General features: G+C 49.0%; 1 protein-coding gene across 1 annotated transcript in view; it reads right to left on the bottom strand.

The window, feature by feature from the left end:
• Window positions 1–14321, bottom strand: part of Dnai1 (dynein axonemal intermediate chain 1) — a 44234-nt gene that overhangs the window by 22766 nt on the left and 7147 nt on the right. Inside the window, exons 6-13 of the mRNA XM_042055953.1 lie at window positions 13542–13668; window positions 13208–13338; window positions 12859–12978; window positions 11687–11746; window positions 10113–10247; window positions 4953–5037; window positions 761–878; window positions 416–459 (exon numbers count right to left, since the gene is read on the bottom strand). Coding sequence (XP_041911887.1) covers window positions 416–459; window positions 761–878; window positions 4953–5037; window positions 10113–10247; window positions 11687–11746; window positions 12859–12978; window positions 13208–13338; window positions 13542–13668 — 820 coding nt within the window. The remainder of the gene's footprint in view (window positions 1–415; window positions 460–760; window positions 879–4952; window positions 5038–10112; window positions 10248–11686; window positions 11747–12858; window positions 12979–13207; window positions 13339–13541; window positions 13669–14321) is intronic.

The raw sequence follows: 14321 nt of genomic DNA, 5'->3' as shown, positions 1-14321 counted from the left end.
TTTACCAACACTAACTGCTCATATGAGTGTGGGTCTTCTCATTAGAACAGTGATGCTCAACCCATGTGGGTCGTGACCCCTTGAGGGTTGAACGACCCTTTCACAGGGGTCGCCTGAGACCACCGGAAAACAGATATTATATTCCGATTCATAACAGCAGCAAAAATACAGTTATGAAGTAGCAATGAAAATAGTATTATGGGTGAGGGTCACCACAACATGAGGAACTGTATGTACTAAAAGGTCACAGAAGGTTGAGAACCATTGCACTGGACTGTGAGCTCTCTCAGAGGGCCAGTGACAACGTCCTGGTCATCTCTGTATTTCACACACCTGCCAGAGAAAGCTCTGAACACACTAGGAACCTAGGGTCTGTATATGCATGAGCAAACGAATGAATTGCTAGATCACTTACAGGAGCCATGTCCCACCGCAAAGAGATCCTTGTACTTCGGATTCCTGCCAAAGAAATGTGAACTCGTTGGCACAGTAAACAGACATGGCCCTCCCATGGTCAAGAACATTCCCAAGGGCATGGGTGACTACCTACACTGCAGACATACACTGTCCATTTTAGATTCTCACTAATAGTAGACATTAGATAATCCTGAAATCCAATAAGAATCCAGGTCCTATTTTCCCCCTACTTTGTCACGTGTCACAGTCAAGATGTAAAGTGCAATAGAAGGACATAGGGCTCAGGACTTGTCACGCAGTGGGTGCTCAGGGACCCTAGATTTGCTGCAATATCTGTACTCACCAGCAGAGGGCGGTGACGGCCAGGCGCTTGGCTTTGTCATTTTGAAACTTCCAGAGAGGCAGCAGCGTACCCTCCTGGTCCCTGTATTCATCAGCAGCATCCTCATAGTACTTAAAATCTTAAACACAAACAGACACAGTCAGCCAGGAGCTGCCACTTTGTAGCAAATCGATACCTCCTTGGACAATACAATGAACCCCTTTGTGTTTGGGGCTGGAAATAATAGCAGTGCCATCTCAAAGGGCTATTGTGAGAATATAGGTTAAGTATAATATATGCAAAGTGCCTAGAAAAATGCCTGACACATAGCTTCTCCCTGTATACTAGTAATGCATCCATATGTGCGTGGACAGAATCCCGGGTTGTATCCCTCATCCTTGTGAGCTTTCTCAGTGCTTCAGAAAGACGCTCAGGCCAGAACGGCCAGATTTCAAGGGTTCAGCTGCCAGCGGCTGATTAATAGTTCTATTCATCCTGCCTCCTAGATTCCTAAAATACAGTCCGACTTTATGCTCACTGCCAATCCTTACCTCAATGAAGCCACCAGGAAGGACGCTCCTCTGTGGGTTCCCCAAACTCAAGCTTCATCCTCAAAGATAACTTTTTTCATAAGTTAGCCAGAAGCCTCACCTTTCCGTTTACCTAAGCTAAAAAGTAGGGATTCCTTGGCTGATCTCTTTCTACCCTTTCTTATATTTTCCTCCTGTCTTTTTAAATCCATTTTTTAACCCCTAGCTACCGCCTAGGTTGAGATCGCTAAACCCATCACCTGGCTATTGTATTCTTCAAGTTGGTCTCCTTCCTCCTCCCTCATTCAGTCCATGCTCTTCAGGGCCAGCAGAGCAAGAGCAAACTCTCGCTCCACCGTGCTACTCTCCACACATCGCTGACGCTTCTCATGGCTCTCCTTGAACAAGGTTCTCCGGTCAGATCAAGGCCCCTGGCCACCACCTCCACATCCTTTCCGACCAGTTATTCTTGTGTTTTCCCGTGTTGCCTCATGTGTTTCCCTACCTGGATGACTCCTACTTGCGCTTTCTCTGACTCTTTATCCTCCTTTTCTACAGGGTCTTCGTTTTTTTTCCTTTTTTTTTTTTTTTAAGTGGGGTCTCAGTTGCAAGGCCACAGCATGTGTCGCCTATCAACTCTGTCAAGAGAGCGGCAGAGGAGTGTGGCCTAATTTGGGGGGGGGGGTTGGGGAGAGAGAAAGTATCTGTGCATGGCAGCTAGGGGGTCTGTAACCTGTTATCACTATATTACCCAACCTGGATTGCAACGTCTGGGCTCAAGTGATCCTCCAGCCTCAGTCTTCTATGTAGCTAGTGCTACAGGTATGTGCCACTACATTTTTTTTCACTATGTAGTTCAGGCTGGCCTGGAACTCATGGCCATCCTCCTGTCTCAACCACCTGAATGCTGCAAGTTCAGGCATGAGCCACTATACCTGCATACCTGGTCTTTCTAGTAGAGTTAATCTATCTATCCCAGTCCTGCCTCACCTCTCCTGAGACATCTGTCAGTCTTTCGGCCTGCCCTCCGTGCTGCGCAGCTCCTGGAGAGCAGGACCTATGTTGTTATATCCATCCATGTGTCCCCAGTGCATGGTGCAGGGACAGCCACACAGCAGGGCCCAAAGTCAGGTGGGAAATGGTTCTGCCTTCTCTCAAGTGGAACAGCCAATTAGAAGGAGCACCCTGATTCTGCACAGTCAGACACATGCCCAGGCATTGCCTAGACCCTCCCACAATGCCGCATACCTTGAGGGTGTTGTAGGATTACATTTAAACCTCAAAACTGTCTTGGAACAACTACAACAACAACAACAAAAGATTTAAGTGGCCAGTCAGAAAGGTGTGAGCCTTGATCACATCAAGATCCCTGAGCTTGGGGGAGCTTTGAAAATTCCTCATTTCAGAGTGGGATTAATTGGTAACACTTCTTTATTTTTATTTCTCCTTCATGATTACACTTTCCCAAAGGGAAAACACTGCGCAATTAAAAAAAATCAAAGTTCAATGCATTTTTATGTGACTGCGCTCTTACAAATGAAAGCGGTTCACAAGGCCAATTTCTCCAAGGATATTAATCAGGCTTGCAGCCCTGTGGTGGGCCACTTGCTGAGGCTGGGTCTCAGGAAGCCACGCTGTGTGAGTGACAGGTTCATTCACAGCTGCTGTGTACACTGACAGCTTTGAAAAGCACTCAAGGTCGTTTTCCAGCCTGAACGATAACGAGGGGGCTTGTTTAGGCTGCCGGTCTTGGCAGCCTCAGTTCTGTGTCCCACGGGTGAGCAATGAGCATCAAGTCACCAAGAAGGGCCCGAGGCTGTCAGCAGAGGAGACTAGCCAGCAACATGGCGTTGCCAACTCTGGGGAGGCAGCTGCTTCACATAAGCGCACAACCTCTTAGGGAAATACAAGCCACTTGGGAATGTGCTGTTCATACCACGGGAAGGAGTCCATTTCCTTGGCACTCTCAGAGACACCAGAATTTCCCAGGCCCCTAGGATTGGAGCATTTCTGAATCAATTTCTATCTTCACCTCGTCACTAATTAATTGCTAGGGTGGATCTATTGAGTGTGTCCCTGTGAAACACCTCCTCCAGCTTGGCGGCTCCGTAGCCAGTGATGATGTGGGTCAGTCAACAGATCTACCAAGGGGCTTGTGTTTGGAGTGCTGGCTCAGCTACTCATGGCTCCCACTAGTTGTGATTTTGGTCAAGAAGTAACAGATTAGCTTGGATTTCTCATCCATAAAATGGGGATAATAATGCTATTCACATCCCAGGATAGCTGTTTGGAAAACGTAAAATGCTTTGCCCACATTGTACAGCACAGTTCCTGGCACACAGGCCCTTCGCAGTGAGCTTTGGTGCTTGTTTTCCACGATTTCACCTCTCCCTTTGTCCCGTCCCCTCTTCTACCATTTGACCAGGCATGGCGAAGCCTGTTCCACTCCACACCTTCACTTTGGTCCCTGAATTCTGCCCGGTCGCTTCCTTATCCAGCTCCAGTCTCATTGGGCATTGCTCTGCCTGGGGTGTCCGTATCTCTCAACTGTCTATAGAGAAGGCCCCAACTGCCTCTTCAGCCTGAATTCCCACCATTTCCCTACAGCTACTGTTTGGGTCCTTGAGCCTACTGCCCCTTGTCCCCAGGGTCAGCTCCTACCCACTCTCACTGCCAGCCACTGCTCATGCCATCCTCTGATGCGAACACCCTCCCTTCCACACCCGCTTACACAGACCCTGCTTATCTCCTGGCACTTAGTCCACTGCACCCTGGAGCCCTCCTTGAACTTTTCCATGCATCCCATATTTATTTTTCTCTTCTTATTCTCCTCCCCCCACCCAGAAAATGGGTTTCTCTGTGTAGTTCTGGCTGTCCTAGAACTCACTTTGTAGACCGGGCTGGCCTCAAACTCAGAAATCCACCTGCCTCTGCCTCCCAAGTGCTGGGATTAAAGGTGTGTGCCACCACTACCTGCCCATTTTTCTCTTCTTCAGGGGCCCCCAGAGAAATCCTTCTCCCCTGAGTTCTTGTGTTAGCATCTCCAAGCCCACTGAGTGGGGACTGGGACACAAGGTCAAGACCTAAATTTGGGTTCTCTTTGCCACTCGTCAGGCAGCTTTGTCCTTTGCTGCTCGTATGTGAAGTCAGAGTGCCTTTCTGCTCTGCCTGCTCCCCAGGACTGTCGGGAGGATGGCATTCGATCACTTTTCTACAGCTCAGCTTGCTGCATGTCAGGTCTCATCGCTGCACCCGCTGTTATTTATGCCATTGTTCATGGCGGACTTGCACAAGTCTTGTCCCTTCAGCTACATCCAGGGGAAGAAGGGAGGTGGTGGCTTGCGTTTGGCTGCTTTATTTTCCCCTTCGCTGTAAGACTTAGCATGGAACACTCAAACGCTAGTCTTTTGTGAAGGGTTTTAGATACTATTTCTGAGACTGGCAAGTTGGCTCAGCAGCTAAGAGCACCTGCAGAGGACCTGGATTTTGATTCCCAGTACCCATAAGGCAGCTCGCAAGTATCAGCAGCACCAGTTCTGGGAGATCCATGCCCTCTTCAGAGTGTACATTCAGACACACAGGCATGAGCATATGCACACAGACACAGGTGCGCGCGCGCACACACGCATACACAACTGAAAATGAATAAAAATAATAAAAACTAACATCCCTTTAAGTCTTACCTTGAGCAACATCATCATATGTGTTTTGGTTGACCATTCGCTCCACAATCTTAGCAGCTTGAGACACTTTGGTGATATCATCACTCTGTGGGACACAGAAGTCACAAGTCCTCATCAGCTAGTGCCTGGCAAGCCCATGCCATGTGCCCTGAACCAAAGCCCAGGTTTGCAATTGGTTGGGCAATAGACCCCTGTGGTTACCTATCCTAAAGGGCTCAGAGATGGCTCACAGCCCTGTTTCCCACAACCGCCACATTCTGGGAGCCCTTTCCTCACGGGTGTGCTGGGTCTGAGTGCACACATCTAGTCCCTGGATAAAGCTGCCTCTTACTCTCCCATCCGGTTTGTTTTTGAAAAGGCATGGAACAGAGCCCAGGAAGGCACTGGAGGGCAGAGCACTCAAGGACCTGTTAGAGGCTTCGGTGGGGCAGAGAGGCTTTCTCAGATCATGGAAGACAGATTCCCATGAAAGGCCTAAGGGAGGGTCGGCCCGAACGCCTTACTTCTTTAGTCTCAGGGTGAGGGAGTCACAGAGGCCCAAACGGGGAAATAAGCTTCAGGTGGAATGCAAGGCAGAACTGCGCCTGCCAAGGCCAGGGCCCTTCCCAGACCACAGACAAAGCAGCGAGTTCTGCCCTGGGAAACGACTCCCTCTGAACCAAGAAGCAGCTTCCAGAAACACAGAAAGTAAACTGCTTGGCAAGTTAACAGAGATGCACGAAGTTTGGGGCAGGCGAGAAAAGCACAAACAAGGAGGGGTAGAGATGGGTTCAGCAGTTAGGAGCACTCACTGCTCTTGCAGGAGACTAGAATTCCATTCCCAGCACACATTCTGGGGAGCTCACAACAGCCTCTAACTCCAGCTCCAGGGGAATCTGTGCCTCTAAACGCCAAGGACATCACCCTCCCCTCCCCCCCCCCCCGTGCATAGAACCCTCTTCCCCTACATACACATAATTAAAAATACCAAAAATAAAGTCTTTTAAAAAAGAAAAGAACAAAGAGCTTGGGCTAAGTGGCAGAAGGGAACAAGCTAAGTGTGTATCCAGACAGACAGTGGCTACAGGTTGGATGTACGAATCCTGGAGACCAGCACTGCTGCGGGAGGCCATGCTGGCTGGGATTAAGAGACTAGGTTGTGGGGGCGGCAAGATTGCTCAGTGGGTAGAGTCTGAAGCTCTGCATTCATCCCCGGGACTCACATGGTGGAAGAGCAATGACTCCCACAAATTTTTTTTTTTTTTTTTTTTTTTTTTTTGGTTTTTCGAGACAGGGTTTCTCTGTAGCTTTGGAGCCTGTCCTGGAGCTAGCTCTTGTAGACCAGGCTGGCCTTGAACTCACAGAGATCCGCCTGCCTCTGCCTCCCGAGTGCTGGGATTAAAGGCGTGCGCCACCACCGCCCGGCGACTCCCACAAATTTACTTCTGTCTTCCACACATGCTGTGGCTCGTGTGAGACACTCTTTCCACAAACTAAATAAATAAAATCTAGTTAAGAACCTTAAGAAGAGAGGAGGTTCTAGATCACACAGGCGTATTTCTTTCCTAGTTGGACGCAACCCTGAGCAAGTTACTTTGATTCTCTGGGTCGCAGAGCCCCCGGACAAAATGAGGACCAATGGGCGGCCTCTCCCTCAGAGACCATGTGGGGGGTAAACACAACAATGTAACATGGATTTAACGCGGTTCCTGGTAGCAGCGCAGGCGGAGGAAACACAGTTGAGTGGTGGAGGCTCACACACTGCCGTCTGGGAAATGGCTCTTGGAGGGCCCTTCACCACTCTTCAGACTGACTCTATTTATCTCAGAAAACTGGGCAAGGAGGGCCGGCGTTGGAGTCTGTAAGTATAGCGCTCAGAGTTCACCTGTTCCCAGATACCCCCTTCCACTTCGTGACCTAAAGCACAAGCTCTCCTTTCAGAGCTTCTGGGTCAGCTTGACTCTCCCTGTGTGCGGCAATGCTTGCTGTGGACAAATAGCCAGTTAACTGACATTAGCTTTCCTGGCTCTGCTGCCTACCATCTGAACTCTCTTCAGGGGCTACGAGGAACTGCAGACCTGAAGGCAACCCCTCTGATGCTACACTGCAGTGCCTCAGCTCCCCACGTCGACGCTTCCTAAAGTGATCTCGTCCAAGCTCTATGAGCCTCGGTGTGGCTATTACCAACAGTGGCAACGCTGCTAGCCCTCTGTGTACACATTATTGCGGCTCGTTCAACAATCTTGCAAAGTGTGATGTCATTTAAGATGGCTTTACACGTTGGGAAACTGAGGCTTCTTAAAGCTCCAGCTAATATTATCAAAGCCAGACTCAAATCGCGAGTCTGTGGGCTTCGGAGGCCATGTTCTTGTCCCTTCTCTCTCTAACTACAGTATCCTTGTCTGGGAGACCTAGGCTGGACCCTAGATGTGCCCAGAGGAGAGTACAGTGGGTGTCACCTCCACTGCTCCAGATGCCATCCTACCGGAACAGCCACAACTCTTTGTGGGTTCTGACTGACCTGGTGGCTTCTGATCCCATTCCCCTATGCCTGCCAAATCTTCCAGACCACACAAGCTTGCATTCATTTTTGTGTATTCAGCCAAGTCACTAATGAACCTGAGACCTGCAGTCCATTACCTGGGACCTTCTTGTAGGATATCATGAACTTACTCTCTTTTCTCCCTGCCCACACCTGAGCCTTTTACCAACCTAAATAGACAGAGGTCTTTGAGGAAATTGTGTTTCTCTGCTCCAGCTCTAGGTCTAGGCAAAAGGGAAGGTGCTGCCATCCTCACTCATTCTTACAGACAGCCGGGCTCAGCACCTGGCATTCCCGGCTAGAACTCAGTTCCTTCGGGGAAAGGGTACTTGCCGAGGTACTCACCCAGGAATGGCGTACATTATCCCTACAGTGTCCTACCTCACCAAGGTTTCTTGGCCAAGTGAATCAGTGTGAGAGAATATTCATCTATTCATCTAAGTGTGTTACATTCATTTATGTTGTGGAACATTTGCTTAATGATGCAAAGATGTGTTGTATTCTTTTATGTTGCATTTGTTTAACTCTGTGAAGCTGGGTTACTTTGCCTGTCTAAAACACCTGATTGGTCTAATAAAGAGCTGAATGGCAGCTGAGGCAGGAGAGGGACAGGTCAGGCAGAGAGAATGAGTAAAGAATGAGAAGAGGGAGAGTGAGAAAAGGAGAAAAGAAGGAGAGGAAGATGCCAGGAGCCAGCGACCCAGCCAGACAAGGAATAAGAAGAAAAGAAAAGATACACAGAAATAGAGAAAGGTAAAAGCCCAGAGGAGAAAGGTAAACAGGATAATTTAAGTTAAGAAAAGCTGGCTGGAAATAAGCCAAGCTAAGGCCGGGCATTTATAAGAAAGAATGCGTCTCCATGTGATTATTTGGGAGCTGGATGGCGGGCCCCTCAAAGAGCAAAGAGTAAAAGGAGTAAAAAACAAAGCAACTACATATCAGAATCTGCCTGTATCCCTGTTTCCCATGTCAGCAAACTGGATGAACCAGAGTGACAGGAAGTGTTGACATCAGCTTTGGCAGACTTAGTTCCCACATCAGTTTTCAGTCTCAGCCACAGAGTTTTCTTCTGGTTTCTGGGTCTTGATAATTCTAGTTGGGGTTTCTGCCATTATGGGTTCCAGCAGAGCCAATAGCCCAAACTCTCAAGGATCTTCACATTGAGCCTAACCCAGACCAGAGCCTCCTCTGGTGCCTTGAGGAATGGTGTGAGGGAGCCAAGGATCCTGACATAGCCCTCGAGGCAGGGGCTCTATCCCACAGAGACTGTGTTCCCAGCATGGCCATGACCACTCAGTGTTTGATAAGCTATTCAAAGGAAATGAAAGTCTCTATTAAGTCATAGCAGGGGACCCTCAAACCTCCCTTCAAGTGTGACATCAGGGTCATGGAACAGAACTAAGAGGACATGGGCACAACTCGGGTAAAGAAAACAACTTTCTTAACTGAGCTGCGTTTTAGTGTGGTTGGAGAGGAGCAGAGCCACTTCCCTGTGAGTGCCCTGGGCGCTCTCCAAAGTGCTGAAACCAGCCCCTAGCTTCTTGTGACCCTCTTCCAAAGCAGGTCACACCCATAGAATCTTCACTCTGGGACTCCTTCTCCGGACCTAGATTTCTCTCTCTCTTCGGGAATAAATGAGGTCCCCAGCATCTCCTGTGGTCATCTCCCCCATGCCATCGCCCCATGTTTGCATCCCTTTACACTATGGTGATCCCTAAACTCCTGCAGGCTGCACCCTTCTAAGTCCCCAACCATGGTCTTTCTAAAACTCCCACTTGGCTCCTTATGGTCAACCCAACTCAAGGCCTGATGATGATGGTGCCTAAGATAACCTTTGAAGACTCACTGACCTAGTTTCACATCTGTAGCTGTGATAAAAAAAAATACCCTGACAAGAGCAACTTAGGAGGAAATGGTTTATTTTAGTTCAAAATTCCAGATTACAGTACATCATAGCTGGAAATTCAAGGCAGCAAGAACTTGAGGCATCACAGTCAGGGAAAGAGATGCCTAATACTTAGCTCACATTCTCCATGCTACACAGTCCAGCACCCAAACCTAGGGAATAGCGCCGCCTTCAGTGGGTTGGGTCTTTCCTTACCCATTAATGTAAACAAGACAGCCCCCACAGACATGCCCACAGGCCAATCTGATCTACACAGCCCCCTTGAGACTCTTTCCAGGTGATTCTAGATCATGTCACGTTGACAACTAAAATGACCATGTCACTCACTGTAACTATCAGATGTAATTAAATCAAAGACTGAAGGCAGAAGACCTTAACTCACCCTAAACTCAGTGAAGACATATTATCCTTAGATTTCCACTCCTACCACAACTTGGTGACTTTCCTGTGATACAGATAATACAGACTTTTCAAGAAACTCCGTACTAGGCCAGTGACTCTCAAACCCTTCTGACTTTCAAGAATATTAATCAGGGGGGAAGATGGGGAATGCTAGAGGCAGTTCTAGCTGTCCTTATGTCTTCTCCTGAGGTAAGAAATTACCTGCACCTCAATATCAGCCTTCTCCCTTGAGTGTCTGTGAACACCTTCTATGTAGCAAGCTTTTATTTACCTACAGCCCAAGGCCCCACTCAGACATTCCGTGACCCAGCTGTAGACACCCCCACCAAACCTGGGACTCCATAGATGTCAGTTTCCTCATGGCCATCTTCTCTGTCTTCTTAGCCACTGGAGTCTTTGTCTTCTCCTTCTCTTTGGTCTTTTCTTGTTTCTCAAGCTCATCTACATAGGCATCATAGATTTCCCACTAGGCAAGAGCAAGACAGAAGAGTCACCACAGGGCATGGCTTTCAGTGGGCCAGCTCTTCAGCCTGCAGGAGTCAGCTGTGTTAACCTCTCAAGTTGGCACCCTCCAGTCATTGAATTACATGTTCAAAGTCCATCTTCCCTACCAGTCATCCGCTCTAGAACAGGAAGAAAGGAGTTTTCAGGGTTCCTCTGGGCTGGGCTTAGCCACCCTGAAGCACAGGGTTCGTATCTTAAGCTCAGTTCTAGGTTTCAACCCACAACAGGAAGAGAAAAATGTGCAACCATTAGGTAACTAATAATTTGTTGGAGATATCTAAAAGTGAATTAAGAAATATTTTTAAGAGATCTTCCTCAATTGGTGAGATAGCTCAGAGACTAAAAGGCCCTTTGCAGCAAGCCTGATGACCCGAGTTCAATCCCTGGGACCCATATGTTGGAAGGAAAACTGACTTCTGAAAGCTACCCTCTGACTTCCATGCATGGAACACACACACACATACATGCACACAACACACACACACACAAACATGCACACACATACATACACACACACACAGAGAGTTAATGGGAAAAATGTCTGCCTCTGCGGTAGTGGAAAAACATATTGGCTCCAGCTGACCATCTACTTCACTGCCCATATCTCAAGATTAGAAAGAATAATAATTAATAGGCGTTCTGCCAACCAGAGCTGGAGAAAGGAAAACCCAAGGGCTGTAGCAGTCGTAGCAGAAGCAGCAGCAAGAATCTGGGGCTGGGCAAATGCAGTAGCTCACAGGGAGTGCTTCCCAGACTGGGCAGTCACTGCCACCTGGAGGCCAGATAGGCACACCTTATATTTAAAAATTCTCCCGTAGGCCAGGAGGCCTCTCTGTGCTGCACTTCAGTGTTTGTTATCTCATTCAGAGCCTGCCAACACCTCCGCGTGGCGGCTGGTCATCCTTTGTTGACAAAGAAAGAAACAGAAGGATTAAGAAATATGAAGCATACTATGTCCAGGATCCCACAGTAGGAAGAGCAGAACTTGGGCCTGATCCTAGCACCTGTTCAAGTCAGCACCACAGCCAGGAGGGCTTAATGGGAAGGAGAAGGGTCCGCAAGATTACAAAGGGCAGTCAGAATGCTGGCACTTTACAGTCAGTCACAGGGTGCCACAGGCTACAGAGTCCATGGGAACAAGCATTCTACCATGTCCTGGGGAAGGCTCCAGAAGCCATCCATGCCTCCAGCATGGCGGCACGAAGCAGGTTCAGCACTCACTATGGGGAACCTAATGTGATGTGCCCAGTGCTGGGGACTGATAGCTCAGGACGACATGCAGGGAGATGGATGGATAATTAAGGCAGACTGGAAGACATGCCAGTCTCCTGTGCTGCTGGATGCTCCAGGACGCATGGGAGGGCAGATGGAGACAGCTTTCAGGCTGACCCAGGGTCTTACCTGATTGGCTGTGGCTGAAAAGTTTGTTCTTGGTGGCGGCTCCATCTGACATTCTCGATCCTAGAGAACAGCGACAACAGGAGACCCACAGATGGTCTCACCTCCCTCCCACTTAACCCAACAGACAGCTTTAGGAGAAGCATTTTGGTTGGAGCTGAGGAAGGGGTGGGACAGAACTGGAAAAGCTAAGAAGAGCCTGGTGAAAGACTGAATTATTCAAATCCCACATCTGTTTTTCCATTCTGGTCTCCTTCAGTAGCCTAAGCTGGAGGACAAGGGTGGTGAAGATCAATTACGCCAGTTTCTAATCAAGAAGAGGCCCAGGTTGGAGATGGACAGACTTACAAGAGGCCAGCCTGTCACCAGCCTCCAGACACAATGCACAGAGGCTAGCCTCCCACAGGCACCAGGGCTAATGTCCCTTACATGAGAAGGCTTCTCCCCCAAACTGGGCTCTCTGCATCCAGCATGTAAGTTGCTCACTCCCCATTATGTATAACCCAACTATCCAACATCAATCTAAGGACCACACAGGGTGATGAGGTGCTGCCCAAGACTGACTGACCCTGGAGACCCTGCCTCCATCATAGATGCACCATGTTCATAGTAGAACACTCGGTGAGCATCCCTCACCTAAAACCCTGTCAGGCTCTCAGCCTGGTTCTCAGGACCCTTCATGGTCAGGGAATGTTCTAGCTGATCTACCACAGAGACCATCAACCTCCATTATATTGTTTAAAGACTCCCCATCCCCCTGGCACACTGTGGTCCTGATTTCTACTCCATCTTCCCAATCTAGCCCAAGTTGCAGCCTCTCAGTGGAGTCCAAGGGCTCTGGCCTTCCTTGGGATGACTACAGGGACTTGAACACATATTCCAGTTTTCCTTGGAGAGGGAAGCTGTGGTCTGTCCTGTCGCGCCTCTCCAGGCTCAGGCCTGCAAGTACTGGTCTTAGGCATATGTCTGCCTTGCCATTGTATAGCACAGAACTTCAAAGAAAAGGGGTGTGGTGGGGGAATCTACCTTGGGGGGGGGATTGTTGAAGGTCTGTAAAGGAAGGGATGGGGAGGATCTACCCGGAGGGGGTTGTTGAAGGTCTGTAAAGGAAGGGGTGTGGGATCTACCCAGAGGGGGTTGTTGAAGGTCTGTAAAGGAAGGGGTGGGGAATCTACCCGGAGGGGGTTGTTGAAGGTCTGGGACGCTCTCTCACTGAAGTTAAACTGGTTAGTGAGTTTTCGTTCCTTGGGTTGCACAGGAGCCATCAGTTCCTCTTCTGTCACTTTTTCAGTGGTCTGGAAATAAAGATCAGGAGGCCAGGGTTTAGTTGTGGGAGGGAAACAGTGGACGATCAGGAATAAGGGGAAGGATGCCCTGGCCCAGCAGGATAGGGGCGGGTCAGAGGATGCCACCAGAAGCACTGGCACATGCAGCCTCTGTCACCCGTTCTTCCTTGAGTCACCCCTAAAGCCTCCATCCAAGGCTGCCCTGGAATGGTGGGGACAAAGAGTAATGTCATCGCACCTCCGTTGCAGCAGGCACGTCTGTTTGACTCCCAGCTTCTGTCTCTGCTTCTTTGGGTTCCTCATCCTCTTCAAGGATCTCTGTTTCTGAAGTCACCACCTTGGCCGACTCCTGTGAACCTTGACCAGATACTGCTGATCAATTCAGGGTCCAAGCCAGCTTAGTCCTGCCTGCCAGGTCCTGCTTGTCCCCTGGGCTCTCCATGACCTGGGTTAGCTCCCAGGCCTGTCCGGGACAGCTTGCAGTTGGACACTATGAAAATAGAAGCCTGGAGAGACCAGCTCCTCAGAGATCCAGGCTTGGGGCTGCAGCCTTAGGCTGGCCCGTGTCCTACCTGCCACCAGCTCCTCTCGGTAGTGCTGTCGCCGTCCTTCATCGGAGTCTTTGGGGATCAGGTTCCCCACCTGACTGAAGTGAACTGCCAGTTGGTTCACAAAGCCAATAAGTTTATACGTGCCTTCCTGAAAAGAGAGGATCCCACAAAGGGCTGGCATCAGAATGTGGTCTGCCTTAATTCTCTAGAGCAGTGGTTCACAACCTTCCCAATGCTGTGACCCTTTAATACAGTTCCTCATGTTGCAGTGACCCCCACCATAAAATTATTTTCATTGTTACCTCATAACTGTAATTTTGCTACTGCCATGAATTGTAATGTAAGTATCTATGTTTTCCTATGGTCTTAGGAAACCCCTGTGAAAGGGTTCTTTGCCCCCAAAGGGGCCGTGACCCACAGATTGAGAACCACTGCTCTAAGTTAGCACTCCACCTCTGCTACAGGGACTATAATCCCCAATCCTTATTTTTGTGGGTTTTTTTTGTAAGTTCTCATCAAAGACTCATTTTTAAATTATTTTATTTTATTTTATTTTATTTTGAGATTGGGTCTGACTACACAGCCCACAGTGGCCTGGGACTCTCTGTGGGCCAGGCAGGCTTCAAACTCAGAGTGCCGCTTAGTTCTGCCTCCCAAGTGCTGGGATTAAAGGTACGTGCCATCACACCCAGCCTTAAAGACGTATTTAAATATCCTCTGCATGCCACCTAAAGCAGCCCACACTTACCCATTACTGCTTCAGGGGTTTTGTCTCCTACTTTCATGCCAGGGGTCCCAGCT

Source organism: Arvicola amphibius, chromosome 11, assembly GCF_903992535.2.
Source record: "Arvicola amphibius chromosome 11, mArvAmp1.2, whole genome shotgun sequence".
NCBI classification, from domain to species: domain Eukaryota; kingdom Metazoa; phylum Chordata; class Mammalia; order Rodentia; family Cricetidae; genus Arvicola; species Arvicola amphibius.
Note: the sequence above shows the minus strand (reverse complement) of the source record. Positions and strands in the feature narration are given on the sequence as shown.